This window comes from Carassius auratus, chromosome 14 (assembly GCF_003368295.1).
Source record: "Carassius auratus strain Wakin chromosome 14, ASM336829v1, whole genome shotgun sequence".
NCBI classification, from domain to species: domain Eukaryota; kingdom Metazoa; phylum Chordata; class Actinopteri; order Cypriniformes; family Cyprinidae; genus Carassius; species Carassius auratus.
This window is the reverse complement of record NC_039256.1, coordinates 11,796,390-11,813,375: the sequence shown is the minus strand read 5'-3', so window position 1 is coordinate 11,813,375 and position 16,986 is coordinate 11,796,390. Positions and strand designations below refer to the sequence as shown.

Below are 16,986 nucleotides of genomic sequence, written 5' to 3'. Positions count from 1 at the left end.
ATCTGCCTTCAGATAAACTAATTCCCTTTACTGGATCATCCTTAATTGTTTTTCTAACATCAATTTGTGTGTCTTTCTAGTTTCTGCCGTTTGTAATTGATTGTGGTGTATTTATGTAGTTTCGCTTATCGATGCATCACTTATGTGAAGTTAACCAATTCAGTAAATTAAATCCAGAAACCAATAATATTTTGGCCAGCGAAATCTTTTAAAACTCTTTTTAAGACATATTGGTAATGGCAGCTTAGGTTTACCCTGTTGCTGTCCATGGTGCTGCACTGGGATGTACTGTTCTGTGGATTGTTGGTCCTACATAAGAAATGTAATCTGTATTATGTTTCTTATTTTCGAAATGCTATTAATATTGAGATAATGTTTATGTCCCCTTTTTTTAGCATTAGTTTTTTAATTTTTTTTTTTTTTTGTCCTGTGTAACCCCTGTTTCATTAACCGCTCGAGCATTATTTATTTATGAAATCAGAAAATAGTCTGTGAATTATTTACCATTGAGATCATCCCTTCCATGGCACTTAAAGATTGACGGATCATGCAGTGCAGTGTTGTTGAACTTTGTTGGACATTTGTGGTTTGGCACTTAGTACATTTCTCCAAGCATTCGTGGTGCAAGGTGTGCATCAGCATGCAAATTATATTTTATTTACTTCTTTGTTAAATTTGAAATGTGATATTTTCCACTTTGAAACATTTCAGTTCTGTTATTAAACTCCTGTAGGCTATACCAGTCAAGCTGTTTTGTTTTGTTTTGTTTTGTTTTTTTCATTTAATGATGTCTTATAATTATAACGTAAGCATACAAATAAATATTTGGTTAATTCTTAGAGCGTCTGGTTGGAGATATAAACACTGTTCTATAGCTAACTATAGTATTTAATGCTACAGAGGCTGGAGCATATTATATCTGTTTATCTGTAAAGACTGTCACATGGTCACACATGTCTTGTGAACTGGATTTCGTGATTTAGATTTAAAAATGTCATACCATACGTTGGAGGTAAGCATTGATGCATTTTAACTTATTGTCTGTCATGTAAGATTTTTTTTTTCATGCCATGGGCAGACTACGAAGTATCTTGTAAATGTGAATTTTTATCTTCTTCCCTTGTAACATCCTAAAAGTATGTATGAAACTACAGATATGTCATTTTATAAGCCTATGCATTGTTAGTATTATATCCATGTTTTGCATATGAGAGGCATGAGTTTATGCAGTTTCATAATTGAACTCTTAGTGTCGCTGTTCACCAGTGCAACCGTTGACCATGGCATTACTGTTTCTCTCCACCCTGTTCATGATGTCATATTCAAGACTGACATAGCTGGCTGTAAAAATCGTCAATGGTGAGCGGTGCCTTGCTCTTTTGTCTTCTTATACCGAACATGAACTAGATTTTGTACTGTCATCTGTCCTTTACATGTGGTTAACCTTCGAATAGTTGTTTCGTTCATTTACATAGAGAGACATAAAATCTTACGCGCTGCTGCTGAGATGTTTGGTCTTTTGTTCTTCGTGCTGATGGCGCACACCGCTAATGGAGACGTGAGCTATTCTTTTCCAGAGGAGATGAAACGCGGATCTGTGATTGGAAATATAGCAAAAGATCTCGGTCTCGATGTGAACAGACTTTCAACTGGTAATGCTCGCACTGACACGGAAGGAAACAGAAAACGATACTGTGACATTAATTTGAACACTGGAGAACTGATCGTAGCGGAGAGAATCGACAGAGAGGGGCTTTGTGGAAAGAAAGCTTCATGCGTTATGAAACAGGAGCTCGTGTTGGAAAATCCTTTGGAGCTGCATCGCTTTATTCTTAATATTCAAGATATAAATGATAATTCACCTTTATTCAAACAAACTTTAATCAATCTCGAAATGAGGGAATCTGCAGTCAAAGGATCTCGTTACTTATTAGATGAGGCCCATGATGCGGATATTGGTGTGAATTCGGTGCAAACATATATACTTCAAAACAATGACCACTTTATTTTAAACGTAGTTACTCGGGAAAATGGAAGAAAATATGGCGAACTCATGCTTAATAAAGAGTTGGATCGTGAGCAGCAGAAAGAGGTAACATTAATTCTCACTGCGGTAGACGGCGGGACTCCACCGAGATCAGGTACTGTAGCAATACACGTCACTGTGCTGGATGCTAATGATAATGCTCCAGTCTTTAGTCAGGCCGTCTATAAAGTCAGTCTGCCTGAAAATTCTCCTCTAGATACTGTAGTGGTGACAGTAATTGCAACCGATATTGACGAAGGACATAATGGAGAAGTGATATATGAATTTGGACATCTGCCTGAAACCCATATGAAAACATTTTCGCTGGATTCATTGTCTGGTGAAATTAAACTAACAGGTCTCCTTGATTATGAGGAAGAAAGCTCAATTGAACTGCCAATTCAAGCTAAAGATGGCCAAGGTTTAGCCAGTTATTCTGCTGTGGTTATTGATGTTGTTGATATCAACGACAATGTCCCTATAATTATGATCAAATCTCTCAAAATCCCTGTTCCTGAGAATGCGTTACCCGGTACAGAGGTTGGCATCATTAATGTGCAGGACAGAGACTCTGAGAATAACGGACAGGTGCGCTGCTCCATTCAGCAAAACGTCCCATTTAAACTCGTGCCTTCAATCAAAAATTACTATTCTTTGGTGACCACAGGTGAATTAGACCGAGAGCTGCTCTCTGATTATAATATTACAATTACTGCTACTGATGAGGGCTCTCCGCCTTTATCTTCCACTAAGAATATTCACCTGACTGTAGCTGACGTGAATGATAATCCACCTGTATTTCAGGAGCAGAGTTACAGAGCTCATGTGCAAGAAAATAACAAACCTGGCTCCTCTATTTGTTCAGTATCAGCTACAGACCCGGACTGGAGACAGAATGGCACTGTAGTTTATTCTCTGTTGTCCTCTGATCTCAGTGGCGCACCGGTGTCCTCCTTTCTATCCATTAACGGAGACACCGGGGTCATTCATGCCGTGAGGTCGTTTGATTACGAACAACTGAAAAGTTTCAAAGTGCTCGTGTTAGCCAGAGACAACGGTTCTCCTCCTCTGAGCAGTAACGTGACCGTGAGTGTCTTCATAACGGATGAGAATGACAACTCCCCTCAGATATTATACCCCTCTCCGGAAGGAAACTCCTTCATGACCGAGATGGTACCCAAAGCTGCGCAGGCGCGCTCCCTGGTCTCCAAGGTGATCGCCGTGGACGCGGATTCTGGCCAGAACGCTTGGCTCTCGTATCACATTATTAAAGCCACAGATCCGGGACTTTTCACTATCGGTGTCCACAGCGGAGAGATCAGGACGCAGCGGGACATTTCTGAATCTGACAACATGAAACAGAACCTCATTGTGTCCGTGAGAGATAACGGACAGTCCTCTCTCTCAGCCACGTGCGCATTGTATTTACTTATATCAGATAACTTGGCTGAAGTTCCAGAACTGAAAGACATGTCTCGTGACGAGAGCAGCTCCAAACTGACGTTTTATTTGATCATCGCGCTGGTGTCCGTTTCCACTTTCTTCCTGACCTTCATCATCATCATCCTGGCCGTGAGGTTTTGTCGCAGGAGAAAACCCAGACTGTTGTTTGATGGAGCTGTAGCCATTCCCAGCGCGTATCTGCCTCCAAATTACGCAGATGTGGAGGGCGCGGGAACTCTCCGCAGCACTTACAATTATGACGCATACCTGACCACGGGCTCGCGCACTAGTGACTTCAAGTTCGTCAGATCTTATAATGAGGGCACACTGACTGCTGACCTGACTCTGAAAAAGACTCAATCCGCTGTGGATGATCTTGAAGGACTCGATGCGGAAATTAGCGCTTCGTTTCAGGTAGGACTTGAATATTTCTTTAAAAATAATTGGGTGGATTTTTTTTTTTTTTTAATATTTGTGTTTTCATCTAACTGATTTCTTTAGCAAGCTTTATTTATTTATTTATTTATTTATTTATTTATTTATTTATTAGGGGTTTACATGGCTCTGTCAAATGCTTGATTGTAGACACGTGAATAGGGTCAGTTTGTAGTTACAACATATTGATGGTATAAGTGAATTTTTTTACCCTTCATCTGGTCATTAATGCGGTAGTTCTTTTTTGCCACTTGTTTTGACTTCTTTTGAAGTCAAGCTGTAAAAGTAGTTTGTTAGTCGTCTTTAAATGATTTCAGGGACTTCCGTCTCATTCCGTTGACGAATGCCTTAGCAGAAACATGTCAGTCATCAGTATGGGTGTCCTTATAGAGTCTTCAATTTGTGATTGTCTGTGATAAGACATTGCTATTTAAATGGTTTTACTTGTGTCTTTGTCATTTTTCTATGCAGTTACTTTAGAACGAGAATTAAGTTCATATGTTAGTAACGTTCCCTTGAGCTAAATCTTTTAAACTTGTTTTTAATCTGATAGGAAATAACATAGCACAGGTTTCCCGTATTGCTGTCCATGGTTCTGCACTGCTATTTACTATTGGTTTTGTGTATTTTGTATGTATAGCTCTCTATCCCTCTATATTTGTTTGTTTGTTTGATATTAATACCAGACATAGTGAAGTCTTCTTTATCTCTCGCACTTTAATAGTTCACCCTTTTTTTTTTTTTGTCATCATTTACACACCCTCATGTCGTTCCAAACCTGTATGATTTTCTTTCTAATGTAAAACATGATAGAATATATTTTAAAGAATGCTGGTAATCAAACAGCTGAAGGACCCCATTGATTACCGTGATATTTATTTGCCTATGCAAGTCAGTAAGGATCAACAACTGTTTGGCACTTAACAATTCTTCAAAATATCTTCTCTTGTGTTCAGCATAAGACAGAAACTTAAAGAGGTTTGGGACGACATAAGGGTGCGTAAATGACAAGAAAATTTAATTACTGGGTGAATTAATCTTTTAAAAGGATGTTGCTGCTGGCTTTAGTTTTGCTACACAGTTGCATAACAATAAAATTATTTGCTAAGAATATCCTTTGTGTGTGTGATGGCATTCAATTCTATCGGACAAGAACGTAATGCAGTTTCTTATTTTAACTCATAGTGTCGCTGTTTACCTGCGAAACAATGTGTGTCTTTAACACACATTTTCCGCCCAGTTCATGATGTCATACACATGGCTTCAAGCTGTTCTCGTTGTAGAAAATCGTCGAAAGTGACTGATCGTCTTATGGTGTACTCCTTTCGATTTGTCTTATTTTGATTTTACATTTGTCGTTTTGTTGTTGGGCTTAATTAATGCTTAATATCTGAAGAATTCCAAAGGTTCCGCGTTGCTTGCGAGATGTTTGGCCTTTTGTTCTTCGTGCTGATGGCGCACACCGTTAATGGAGACGTGAGCTATTCTTTTCCAGAGGAGATGAAACGCGGATCTGTGATTGGAAATATAGCAAAGGATCTCGGACTCGATGTGAACAGCCTATCATCTCGTAAGGCTCGAATTGATACTGAAGGTAACAGAAAACGATACTGCGACATTAATCTGAATACTGGAGAACTGATCGTGGCGGAGAGAATCGACAGAGAGGGGCTTTGTGGAAAGAAAGCTTCATGTGTCATAAACCAGGAGCTTGTCCTTGAAAGCCCTCTAGAACTTCATCGCTTCCTTCTAAATATTGAAGACATAAATGATAATTCACCACAGTTCACAGATAGTGTCGTTAAATTCGAAATACAAGAATCTGCAGACAAAGGATCTCGTTACTTATTAGATGAGGCTCATGATGCCGATATTGGTCGGAATTATGTGCAATCATATACGCTTCAAGATAGTGAACACTTTATTCTTAATGTACTAACCAGGGAAAATGGAAGAAAATATGGCGAGCTCGTGCTGAATAAAGAGTTGGATCGTGAGCAGCAGAAAGAGGTAACATTAATTCTCACTGCGGTAGACGGCGGGACTCCACCGAGATCAGGTACTGTAGCCATACACGTCACTGTGCTGGATGCTAATGATAATGCTCCAGTCTTTAGTCAGGCCGTCTATAAAGTCAGTTTGCCTGAAAATTCCCCTCTAGATACTGTAGTGGTGACAGTGAGTGCTACTGATGCTGACGAGGGACAAAATGGAGAAGTGACATATGCATTTAGTCATTTATCCGAGATTGTCCGGCAATTGTTTTTTCTTGATACAGTGTCTGGACACCCGATTCGAACGTTATCACTCGATTGAATGGGGCGTTATCAGCAGTTATCAGCCCATAGAAATGGGCCAGGAGGGGCCTCCTGCGCCTACTAGTAGGCTCAGAAGGCCGTGATCATCCATCCAAATGGTTGATCACCCACAAATATACAAGAGAAGACTCCAGATCCAATCCCAGAATTCCTGCTCACCGGTAATCGGAAGTCTACTGGACGAATGCGGGAACGTTGCGATATTTCCTGCTTAATATTTTCAGGTAAGACTATTAAAATGATAAAACTGAGCATTTAAACTGTAATGGAAAACAATACATACACTCGTATTGCGTGTCATTATTGTTGACATGAGATAACCGTATTGCGATGTGTCTGCAAACGTTATCGCTAGATCATATTACGTTATTAGCGTGTTGTTATGTTAACGTTGGATGCTTTATGTGAGCATTAACGTTGCTAATATGAGTGTGTATTTACGTCTGAAGCTAATGGGGGAATTTAGTTTCTAGTTAAACTGTCAAAATGACTTTTTACACTCTTACAGGCTATTGTGTATGCTCGATAACGCCTCACTGAAGCCAGATCATTGGACTAATATAACCCATATCGACTTGAGAGAAATATTAAACACAAGACGTATTTTACGGCTGTTTGGAAACCTTGGGATCTTGACTAGAGTGTAAAATAAAGTTCTGTGGGTTTGGATCTATCTATCTATCTGTCTGTCTGTCTGTCTGTCTGTCTGTCTCTCTGTTTCTCTCTATACTAGCTAGCTAGCTGTGTATATATTTATATAATTTATATATTTATCTATCTATCTATCTATATATATATATATATATATATATATATATATATTTAGCTGTCTGTCTGTGTCTATCTGTCTGTCTCTCTCTTTCTCTCTCACTCTCTCTAAAGCTTGCTAGCTGTGTATATATTTATATAATTTATCTATCTATCTATCTATATATATATATATATACATGAAGCGTCATGAAACAGATTTTCATGATAGTATTTGGGAAGTACTTCACTCACACAAATTGCATTCATCAGTTTAAGAATGCTGAGTGTATTGAAAAGAATCATCAGGGCATCTACTTTACACGTTATCTTGTTTTTACAGAGTTGTTACAGATAAATGGTTTTCACAACCCAAGTACTGATTGTCGTTGTATGAATTTACTTTAAAAGGAGATGCTGACTAATGCGTTAAGTTTTCTGTGCATCTATTTTTTCTTCAGGCACAATGAATGATATTAAGGGCAGGTGCGCCACATTGGGGGAAGATGCAAAGAAAAAATACATTCAAGAGGCAGCAGCACTGAGGGCACATGAGGTGAGGGATGCCCGAATTACAATGCACTTAAAGAAGCTGAAGTTAGAGGTTTGGAAACAGGATTCATTTGCTAAGCATTAGTGGTATTCTTAAAGTATTAGATGGAAGGATGATCAACAGCAATTGTGGTGTGTGCAGAACATTGTGTTAGACAACTGGATTGTTTATCTCTAGTTTTTATCATAATTTCAAATGAGTTCGTTACAAAAAAGTATTCCAGCTGATTTTTGTTTACAAGGCTATCAACATCAAATATTCTCACATTGAAGAAATTGTCAAAGACTCATACCACCATATCAAACTTGAAGCAGCTGAAGAAAAAAGTGGTCATGAGATTTGTTAAATTAAAATGTAGTTACCCCTCTGTTTCAGGTTTGATTTACATCCATTTCTGAAACGAAAAACCCAGAGTTTTCCTAAAGATCTGAGATGAATTGATGTACAATACCCACATATTCCTTTGGCAACAGTTAAAAATGAACAAGCTGCCTTTGAGATGTTGCTTTAAATATAGTGATGAGTATGATTTAAACTAACTGGCTTGACTTTCAAAATATTTGTGTTTTTCCTTTGGTAGATGGAGGCAATTTGTGCTGTGTCTGCCGCATCCATTTTTATGATAAGAAGAAGAATGCAAGAAAGAAGTGGCATTCATGGTCTCAGTGCACAGTGTGCCAATCATGGTCACACACAGCATGTGGCTTTAAAAAGAACAAGTGCGTACACTGCCAGTGTCAAGACACCATGCTAACACCCTGAAGATGTATCTTGTTACTTGTTTGAGTTGTTTTTACTGTGTTGACGGCCCCCAACCCATCCATACAAACACACACACACAATACATACATATGCTGCAAATTTATTGTAATGACCACACTTCACACGTAAGAAGAAAATTGTGATCTTTTTGTTATTTTCATTCACCCCATTTTTATTTATTATTGTTGTTTGTTGGCACCATCAATGTGTTCTCCTTTATACAGGACTTATGTGGGGAACAATAAAGTTATATTGTACTGAATTGAGTCTACATGGTTTTTTATTTATATATATATATATATATATATATATATATATATATATATATATATATATATATATATATATATATATACATATATATATATATACACACCTGTTTCATCATTGGTTCAGTAGGGCTGGGTTTTAGCAAGGACCTCACCTTAATATTCACAACAGTGGGTCAGAGTATGATTTCATGTTATGATTAGATGCTTCACATAACTTTATATTTTTCACAGTTTTGCTGTCAGTAGGAGATGCTTGGCAAAAAAATATATTGAAAAGATGGTTACTGGTACTTGTAGAAACTTTGGTATACAGCTGAACACTACAATTTATTTATTTTAAATTTAAATGGTTTCTATGGCATTGCTTACTTCCACTCTGAAGTATTTTCTTCACAATTACTGTTACGCTTTTATTTTAATGATAAACATTTAAGAGAAAATGTGAAGGGTATCATTTTATCTGTGTTAAGGATATCAATTGTTTCTCCTTGGATTCAGATAAATAAAGTTTATTGTCAGTTTATGTGAGGGAGGACTGGTGTGTTCCACTTTTGTTTGCAGTTGTCTGCCGTGGGTAGACTACATTTAATTCAAAGTGCTGTCGGTCACAATTATGTTTATTATATATAATTAATTATACATTTAAAATCTGATTAGTTTATCTGGTTTGCAAATTAGGGTTGTAAAATTATATATTTACTGAACATATAAAATATCTAGTATAGCCAAACTATTAATTACATTGCATCTAGATGAATGCAAAGAAATTAATTGACATGCTTTCAAACATGCTTTTTAAATGACACATGAGTTTTGGTAACATGGACTGAGAAAACATTTAATGATCTTCTGCTCAGAAACCTTGTAAAAACTTTAACTTTTACCAGCCATTACCAGCATTCTTCAAATTATCTTTTTTATGTTCAACATAAGAAAGCAACTCATTCAGGTTTGGAATGACATGAGGGTGAGTAAATGATGACAGAATTTTCATTTTTGGGGGAATCATCCCATAATTAGATTTGCCACATGGGAACCAAACAGAAATGCAAAATGAGTCTCTCTGTGTGTGTGTGTGTGTGTGTGTGTGTGTGCGGACAGGGTATTTGTCATGTTGTGGGTTCATAAATCTGTTTACAAAGTCAGAAACAAACAAACAAGCAAATAGCTTCTTTTTATATAGGCTATGGCTATTGAGCCTTCAAATAGCTCTCTGAAACTACACCCGAGATGGCTTGTGCATGTGAAATGAGAAAATTAAAACTTTGTCGTAGAGCTAAACCATATACATTGTTTGAAAGGTCTTGACCCAGAGAGTAACATATGTAAGTATGAAGATTCTACATAGCTCCTGTTTTGAAATACTGACCTTTGAAACATCACCTTGGTGCATATTTGAAGGCTTATAATAAAGCAATAAAAAGGGCTACACACATGGGACTAACTGTTATAGAGAGCTCTTGTCCTCATTTATGATGTAAATATAGTCAACAGCTCTGGATATTGTCAAATCGGGTTAAAAGTAATTTGAACCCATTTAAAAGTTAGACATTTAAAATCTGTTTACATAGATATGTTTACAATCCGCCTAAACTCCAAACTGTACTCTCAACTCACTATTTGCAATATCCAATTCTAAGAAATACACGATTTTTTAAAAAACTACAATTCCCTATAGCTACTCAGTGCAGCTTGATACAAATCAAGCACTGCAGTTGTAGTATCTGGTTTGCGAATTAGGGTTGGAAATTAGGGTTGTAAAAAGATATATCTACTGAATATATCAAATATCTAGTACAACCAATCTATTAATTACGCTGCATCTAGATGATTTACGTTAAGAAAATCTAAATATATTTGTTTATTTAAGACTTTTTAGCCGAAATGTAGAACGCGCAAACCCCGCCCACAACACAATGCACTTCCGTAACCTTCTGCTACCAAAAATGTATTTCTCTGAATCGAAGGAGAAATGTGCAAAAGTTATATTAACATATCTTATTGTTGAGTTATCTGTTTGTTGTTGTTTTTTCGTGGACAAATGTTGAATTCATCATTTAAAAAAAAAGTGTCTTGTGAATAAAATACTTTTGGGCGGAAGTACGTTATACAAGCCACGTGGTTTCAGCGATAGCAGCGTAACAACCATGGCAACGAACAACGAACAAACTAAATGTAATATACATTCAATGAAAGAAGAAAGTGAAAATAAAACGAAAACAGCCAATGGGAAGAAGAGAAAAAATGTGTTAAATTACATAGGCTTGGATCTGGAGAATTTCAAGCCAATAACAGTTATGTAGGAACCTACTGAATGTGGCACACTGTCACATACGGATTATGATTGTAAATTCATTGTATGTTATTTATTAAGTAAATTACTTTTCATTGACTTTAAATGTGCTGTGAATAAGTGCAGAGCACCATGGCTGAAAACATGGCTGTAACTCGTAGAGTCAATAAACCTCTATGTTCCCTTTTATTTTATGTTTTTACAAACTCATAGTTGCTTCAGAGGATTCAAGATCCAATAATTTATTTTCATTTCAACTCAGTCGAAGGGGATTTTGATGGTGAGCTCACAAAAAACAAAACACCTCCCACACATTTGTACATTACAGTAAATAACATATTACATTATGGTAAACACATTTTTTTTTTTTAGATTAGATTAGATTCAACTTTATTGTCATTATGCAGAGTACAAGTACAGAGCTAATGAAATGCAGTTAGCATCTAACCAGAAGTGCAAGAATATAGTGTTTTATATACATAAAAGTGCAGAGTAAGTAAAGCTATGATATACAGAATGTACAGTGGAGTTGCCATATACAATATTGATCAGAGTATATACAGAATATAAATATGAATGCAATGTAGGGATTGTATGTACATTATGAACAGAGCAATGAAGGATTATATAAACATTATGAAGAGCAGGAACTTGAGAACAGTGGTAATAAATGCAGTTGGATGAGTGTGCAAAAATATTGTTGAACAATGTATTCTATGCAAAATAACAGTAGTGCAATATTTTTTATATAAATATTTTACTGTGCTTGTACAGTAACAATTATAGACAGTTTATTTTTTAATTTTGTACTCATACAGACAGACTAGTGGTGTATATGTATGCTTAAATACAGTGCCTAAGCTTTAAAATAGATCAGACCTAGTAAAACAACATGTCTGCACAAGTAACGCAGTAAAGTAATTATATTATATTATATTATAATACCTTGAATGAGAGCAGCTTACTGCAGTCCTAAATATTTAAGGAAAACATAGATTTATGAGAGGAATAGTGATCTTTTTTCACAAGTTTTCACCTCGAGGCTTTGAGCTGTCAAGATGTGATAGCAGGTATTCCTCTAAACACGCGGGTTCCGTGTAATGGATCAACCGCACTTGTCCCAGAGCTTTGATTCCTCACAAGGCCAAAGTTGGCATCCAATGTGACAATCATATCTCCATCCGCCTGGAAAACAAACACTTACAGTAACACTGGTTTTGTACCCGCACCAGGTTTATACATTTATACTATTACTATTCTATTACAATACTACATACACAAATTAACTTTTAAGTTTGATATTAATTCAGATTTTATTTCTATGCCATTAATTTAATCAAACAAGAACCACGCTGGAATTATAACCAACCTTTGGACATGCTGGGCATATTGTTCCATCATTTAATTGTGGGCAAATATCAACCAAACTTCTTTGTCGGAAGTGGTGATGCCTAAAATGGGATATGGGGTGTTGCGAAAAACCCTCAAGAGAAACCTGACACTCCAGTGACAGAGAAACAGAAAGCTCTAGCAGAGGGATGGAGAAGGCTGTCTGTCTGGGGCTTGTGGCTGTTGCTGGCCGGAGCCCATATCTCAGCAGAGTACAGGTTTCTGGTTCACACGCACACATGTTGACTGTAACGGTGCAGAGCCGTCCTGCCAAATATAAAGAGGAAAATAACATAAAAACATAACCTAGTAGTACTATAGAGACTACCATATCAGTATAAATTAAATTAAATGTATGCATTTAGCAGACGCTTTTATCCAAAGCGACTTACAGTGGATTCAGGCTATACATTTTTACCTATCATGATAGTATATAAACTATAACCATCATGACTTTTTTTTTTTTTATTGCATCACAAATTTGATTAATTCCTTAAAGGAAATCATTACTCCACATGTAATAGGATTGAATTCCTTAACCTGTCAATAAAATTAAATACATTAAGATTTTGTATCAGGTAAAATGACAAACCTGTGCTGACAATGATCTTCATGTCCTTTGTGTACACAACATGGGTGCCATGGGCGCCATGGGCTTCAGGTAAATATAAGAATAACCCCAGGGAGGATGGCTCATAGTAAACATTCTGTAAGAAAGATGGATAGCTCTAATGTTTTTAAAACAACAAACTTGTGACACTAACAGTTGATACTGCATAGTGCTAAAACAATTTGAAGTATCTAATGAATCTGTTGACATTACTGTGAGTTTGCTGTCTGTATGCAAGTATAGCAATAGCAATGTAAGACTGTATGCTATTGTTCTTACATTCCACTTTTCAGGAAGATGCAGTAAATTTCTGTGAATCCTCTTCAGGCAAACCTCACAGAACACTGCAGTGGAGCTGCACTCAATGCACCTATAATCAGCATGTTCTCGGCAGACAGCACACTGGGTAGTGACTGATGCTGAACATTCAAACGTCACCTTAAGCATCTCATCCTTGACTGCATCCCAGGCATGAAGCTCTCTCTTCTTTGCCTTACTGTATGCGCTCTCAGAACAGCTCGGTGTCACATCATCAGGTTCAGCAGGTTGAGATGTAATAGGAGGGTCTGAAGGGTGGGTCTGTTTGTAGCTGGGCTGGGGAAGACCTTGACTGAGGTAAGAAAACTTGCAGGGCCCACCATAGACCTCCTCACCAACTTAATTTTAACGTTCCTGAAACGTGGGGTCATCTTAAGTGCTTTTCCCATATCTGAAATCAAATATTTGACAATTATTACATAAAGCAAAGTGCAACCCGTACCGTACTTCTTATCACAGCCTAAAAGACAGAAACACATGAGTGAAAATGGGATGCAGTCAGATGAGGGATATTTGGTGCGATAGTTAGATACAGCTAGCTAGATATATAAATTGCAAGATAGATAGATAGATAGATAAATACACATAGAGCTAGATAGATTATATAAATAGATACACAGCTAGCTAGCTATATATATAAACTGCTAAAAAAAAAATAAAGGGAACACTTGTGGGTTATATTGTGTTGTTAAGTATTCCCTTTATTTTTTTGAGTAGGTATATAGATAGAAAGACAGATCCAAAGCCTCCTGATATAGGATCAAATCCAGCCAAGCTTGGTTCAAACCCACAGAACTTTATTTTACACTCTAGTCAAGATCCCAAGGTTTCCAAACAGTCGTAAAATACGTCTTGTGTTTAATATTTCTCTCAAGTCAATATGGGTTACATTAGTCCAATGATCTGGCTTCAGTGAGGCGTTATCGAGCATACACAATAGCCTGTAAGAGTGTAAAAAGTCATTTTGACAGTTTAACTCAAAACTTAATTCCCCCATTAGCTTCAGGCGTAAATACACACTCATATTAGCAACATTAATGCTCACATAATAAAGCATGCAACGTTAACGTAACGACAGGCTAATAACGTAATATTGTCTAGCGATAACGTTTGCAGATACATCGCAATACGGTTATCTCATATCAACAATCATGACACGCAATACGAGTGTATGTATTGTTTTCCATTACAGTTTAAATGCTCATTTTTATAATTGTAATAGTCTTACCTGAAAATATTAAGCAGGAAATATCGCAACGTTCCCGCATTCGTCCAGTAGACTTCCGATTACCGGTGAGCAGGAATTCTGGGATTGGATCTGGAGTCTTCTCTTGTATATTTGTGGGTGATCAACCATTTGGATGGATGATCACGGCCTTCTGAGCCTACTAGTAGGCGCAGGAGGCCCCTCCTGGCCCATTTCTATGGGCTGATAACTGCTGATAACGCCCCATTCAATCGAGTGATAACGTTCGAATCGGGTGGTCTGGAGAGATTAAACTAAAGGGACACGTGGATTTTGAGGAGGAGAGTTCAATAGAACTGCCGATTCAAGCTAAAGATGGTCAGGGACTAGCCAGCCATTGTACAGTAATAATAGATGTTATAGATATCAATGATAACGCCCCTATAATAGTGATTAATTCCCTTAGCAGTCCTGTTCCCGAGAATGTGTTACCCGGTACAGAGGTTGGCATCATTAATGTGCAGGACAGAGACTCTGAGAATAACGGACAGGTGCGCTGCTCCATTCAGCAAAACGTCCCATTTAAACTCGTACCTTCAATTAAGAAATATTATTCTCTGGTGACCACAGGTGAATTAGACCGAGAGCTGCTCTCTGATTATAATATTACAATTACTGCTACTGATGAGGGCTCTCCGCCTTTATCTTCCACTAAGAATATTCAACTGACTGTAGCTGACGTGAATGATAATCCACCTGTATTTCAGGAGCAGAGTTACAGAGCTCATGTGCAAGAAAATAATAAACCTGGCTCCTCTATTTGTTCAGTATCAGCTACAGACCCGGACTGGAGACAGAATGGCACTGTAGTTTATTCTCTGTTGTCCTCTGATCTCAGTGGCTCACCGGTGTCCTCCTTTCTATCCATTAACGGAGACACCGGGGTCATTCATGCCTTGAGGTCGTTTGATTACGAACAGCTGAAAAGTTTCAAAATGCTCGTGTTGGCCAGAGACAACGGTTCTCCTCCTCTGAGCAGTAACGTGACCGTGAGTGTCTTCATAACGGATGAGAATGACAACTCCCCTCAGATATTATACCCCTCTCCGGAAGGAAACTCCTTCATGACCGAGATGGTACCCAAAGCTGCTCAGGCGCGCTCCCTGGTCTCCAAGGTGATCGCCGTGGACGCGGATTCTGGCCAGAACGCTTGGCTCTCGTATCACATTATTAAAGCCACAGATCCGGGACTTTTCACTATCGGTGTCCACAGCGGAGAGATCAGGACGCAGCGGGACATTTCTGAATCTGACAGCATGAAACAGAACCTCATTGTGTCCGTGAGAGATAACGGACAGCCCTCTCTCTCAGCCACGTGCGCATTGTATTTACTTATATCAGATAACTTGGCTGAAGTTCCAGAACTGAAAGACATGTCTCGTGACGAGAGCAGCTCCAAGCTGACGTTTTATTTGATCATCGCGCTGGTGTCCGTCTCCACTTTCTTTCTGACCTTCATCATCATCATCCTGGCCGTGAGGTTTCGTCGCAAGAGAAAGCCCAGACTGTTGTTTGATGGAGCTGTAGCCATTCCCAGCGCGTATCTTCCTCCAAATTACGCAGATGTGGAGGGCGCGGGAACTCTCCGCAGCACTTACAATTATGACGCATACCTGACCACGGGCTCGCGCACTAGTGACTTCAAGTTCGTCAGATCTTATAATGAGGATACACTGACCACTGACCTGACTTTGAAAAAGACAGCTTTATATGATCTTGAAGGACTTGATGCACAATCAAATGAGGTAAGATTAATATTAATTTATTTTGAATGTATTCCTTTTTATTAGGCATGGATTTACACTGCTGGACAAAATTATTAAAACATTATTCTCACCAGCTAAAAAATAAATAAATAAATAAAAAATAAAAAATACATCAGTCATTTCCATCTTTTGCTGTATTGTCAGTAGGAAATACACATTTTACACTTCCAAACATTCATTTTGACATTAATTGTAATAATCCAGTGAGATTTTTATTTTGCACAAGGAGTCTGACAACAGCTAGTGCTCCACACAGAGTTCTAATCTCAGCCTCATCCAGTCTGTCTCGAATGACATGAAGAAACAGAACAAACTGAGACAGACTAAATCCAGAAGAACTGTGGCAGCATTTCCAAGATGTTTAAAGAAACCTGCAAAGCTACAGTACTGTTAAAAGTTTTAGGCATTTGTGTAAAAAATGCTGTAAAACTAGGATGCTGTCAAAAATAATGTCAGAAATATTTGTTTTTATCAATTAACTTTTAACTAAATTAAATTAAAATTTGGTGTGACCATCCTTTGCAACCTTCGGTTCACTTGTGCATTGTTTTTCAGGTAGCTTTGCAAGTTTCTTGATGCATCTTGGAGACATTGCCACAGTTCTCAATTTATTCTGTTTCCTCTTGTCATTCTAGACAGACTGGATGAGGCTGAGATCAGATCTCTGTGTGGAGCACTGGCTGTTGTCAGACCCCTTATGTAAACAAAAATCTCACTGGATTATTGTAATTAATGACAAAAGGAATGTTTGGAAATGTAAACTGATATTTTCAGCCAACTCACTAAAGCAAAATATATAAATAACTGA

General features: G+C 37.7%; 4 protein-coding genes across 12 annotated transcripts in view; 3 read left to right on the top strand and 1 right to left on the bottom strand.

The window, feature by feature from the left end:
* Nucleotides 1–16,986, top strand: part of LOC113113621 (protocadherin gamma-A11-like) — a 164,064-nt gene that overhangs the window by 14,585 nt on the left and 132,493 nt on the right. The gene's annotated exons all lie outside the window — the stretch shown is intronic.
* Nucleotides 452–8,546, top strand: LOC113113629 (protocadherin beta-15-like). 2 transcript variants are annotated; one of them, XM_026279989.1, is made up of 3 exons: nt 452–3,883; nt 7,431–7,525; nt 8,103–8,546. In XM_026279989.1, the coding sequence occupies exons 1-2, from the start codon at nt 1,508–1,510 to the stop codon at nt 7,437–7,439; spliced, it is 2,385 nt and encodes a 794-aa protein (XP_026135774.1). In that variant the 5' UTR covers nt 452–1,507; the 3' UTR covers nt 7,440–7,525; nt 8,103–8,546. The 2 variants fall into 2 exon arrangements, 1 of the variants encoding a protein (XP_026135774.1); XR_003293613.1 differs by lacking the exon at nt 452–3,883 and adding an exon at nt 6,382–6,446.
* LOC113113627 (protocadherin beta-16-like) lies at nt 4,681–16,334 on the top strand. Its single transcript, XM_026279987.1, has 2 exons — nt 4,681–6,183; nt 14,651–16,334. The coding sequence occupies exons 1-2, from the start codon at nt 5,330–5,332 to the stop codon at nt 16,200–16,202; spliced, it is 2,406 nt and encodes an 801-aa protein (XP_026135772.1). The 5' UTR covers nt 4,681–5,329; the 3' UTR covers nt 16,203–16,334.
* On the bottom strand, nt 11,534–14,457 carry LOC113113634 (uncharacterized). 4 transcript variants are annotated; one of them, XM_026279994.1, is made up of 5 exons: nt 14,395–14,457; nt 13,128–13,557; nt 12,831–12,945; nt 12,219–12,505; nt 11,534–12,034 (listed from the first exon to the last, which is right to left on the bottom strand). In XM_026279994.1, the coding sequence occupies exons 2-5, from the start codon at nt 13,293–13,295 to the stop codon at nt 11,903–11,905; spliced, it is 702 nt and encodes a 233-aa protein (XP_026135779.1). In that variant the 5' UTR covers nt 13,296–13,557; nt 14,395–14,457; the 3' UTR covers nt 11,534–11,902. The 4 variants fall into 4 exon arrangements, with proteins under 4 accessions (XP_026135779.1, XP_026135780.1, XP_026135781.1 ...); XM_026279995.1 differs by lacking the exon at nt 14,395–14,457 and having other exon boundaries at nt 12,345–12,505; nt 13,128–13,708; XM_026279996.1 differs by lacking the exon at nt 14,395–14,457 and having other exon boundaries at nt 13,287–13,707.

Excerpts from the sequence above, each read along its gene's own strand:
- LOC113113629 (XM_026279989.1), top strand. The coding sequence starts at position 1,508 with ATGTTTGGTCTTTTGTTCTTCGTGCTGATGGCGCACACCGCTAATGGA.
- LOC113113634 (XM_026279994.1), bottom strand. The coding sequence starts at position 13,295 with ATGCTTAAGGTGACGTTTGAATGTTCAGCATCAGTCACTACCCAGTGT. Across the intron at positions 12,506-12,830 it reads GAAGATCATTGTCAGCACAG|GACGGCTCTGCACCGTTACA; the intron begins GTTTGTCATTTT and ends TATATTTGGCAG. Across the intron at positions 12,035-12,218 it reads TATGCCCAGCATGTCCAAAG|GCGGATGGAGATATGATTGT; the intron begins GTTGGTTATAAT and ends TTTGTTTTCCAG.
- LOC113113627 (XM_026279987.1), top strand. The coding sequence starts at position 5,330 with ATGTTTGGCCTTTTGTTCTTCGTGCTGATGGCGCACACCGTTAATGGA. Across the intron at positions 6,184-14,650 it reads TTGTTTTTTCTTGATACAGT|GTCTGGAGAGATTAAACTAA; the intron begins GTCTGGACACCC and ends TCGAATCGGGTG.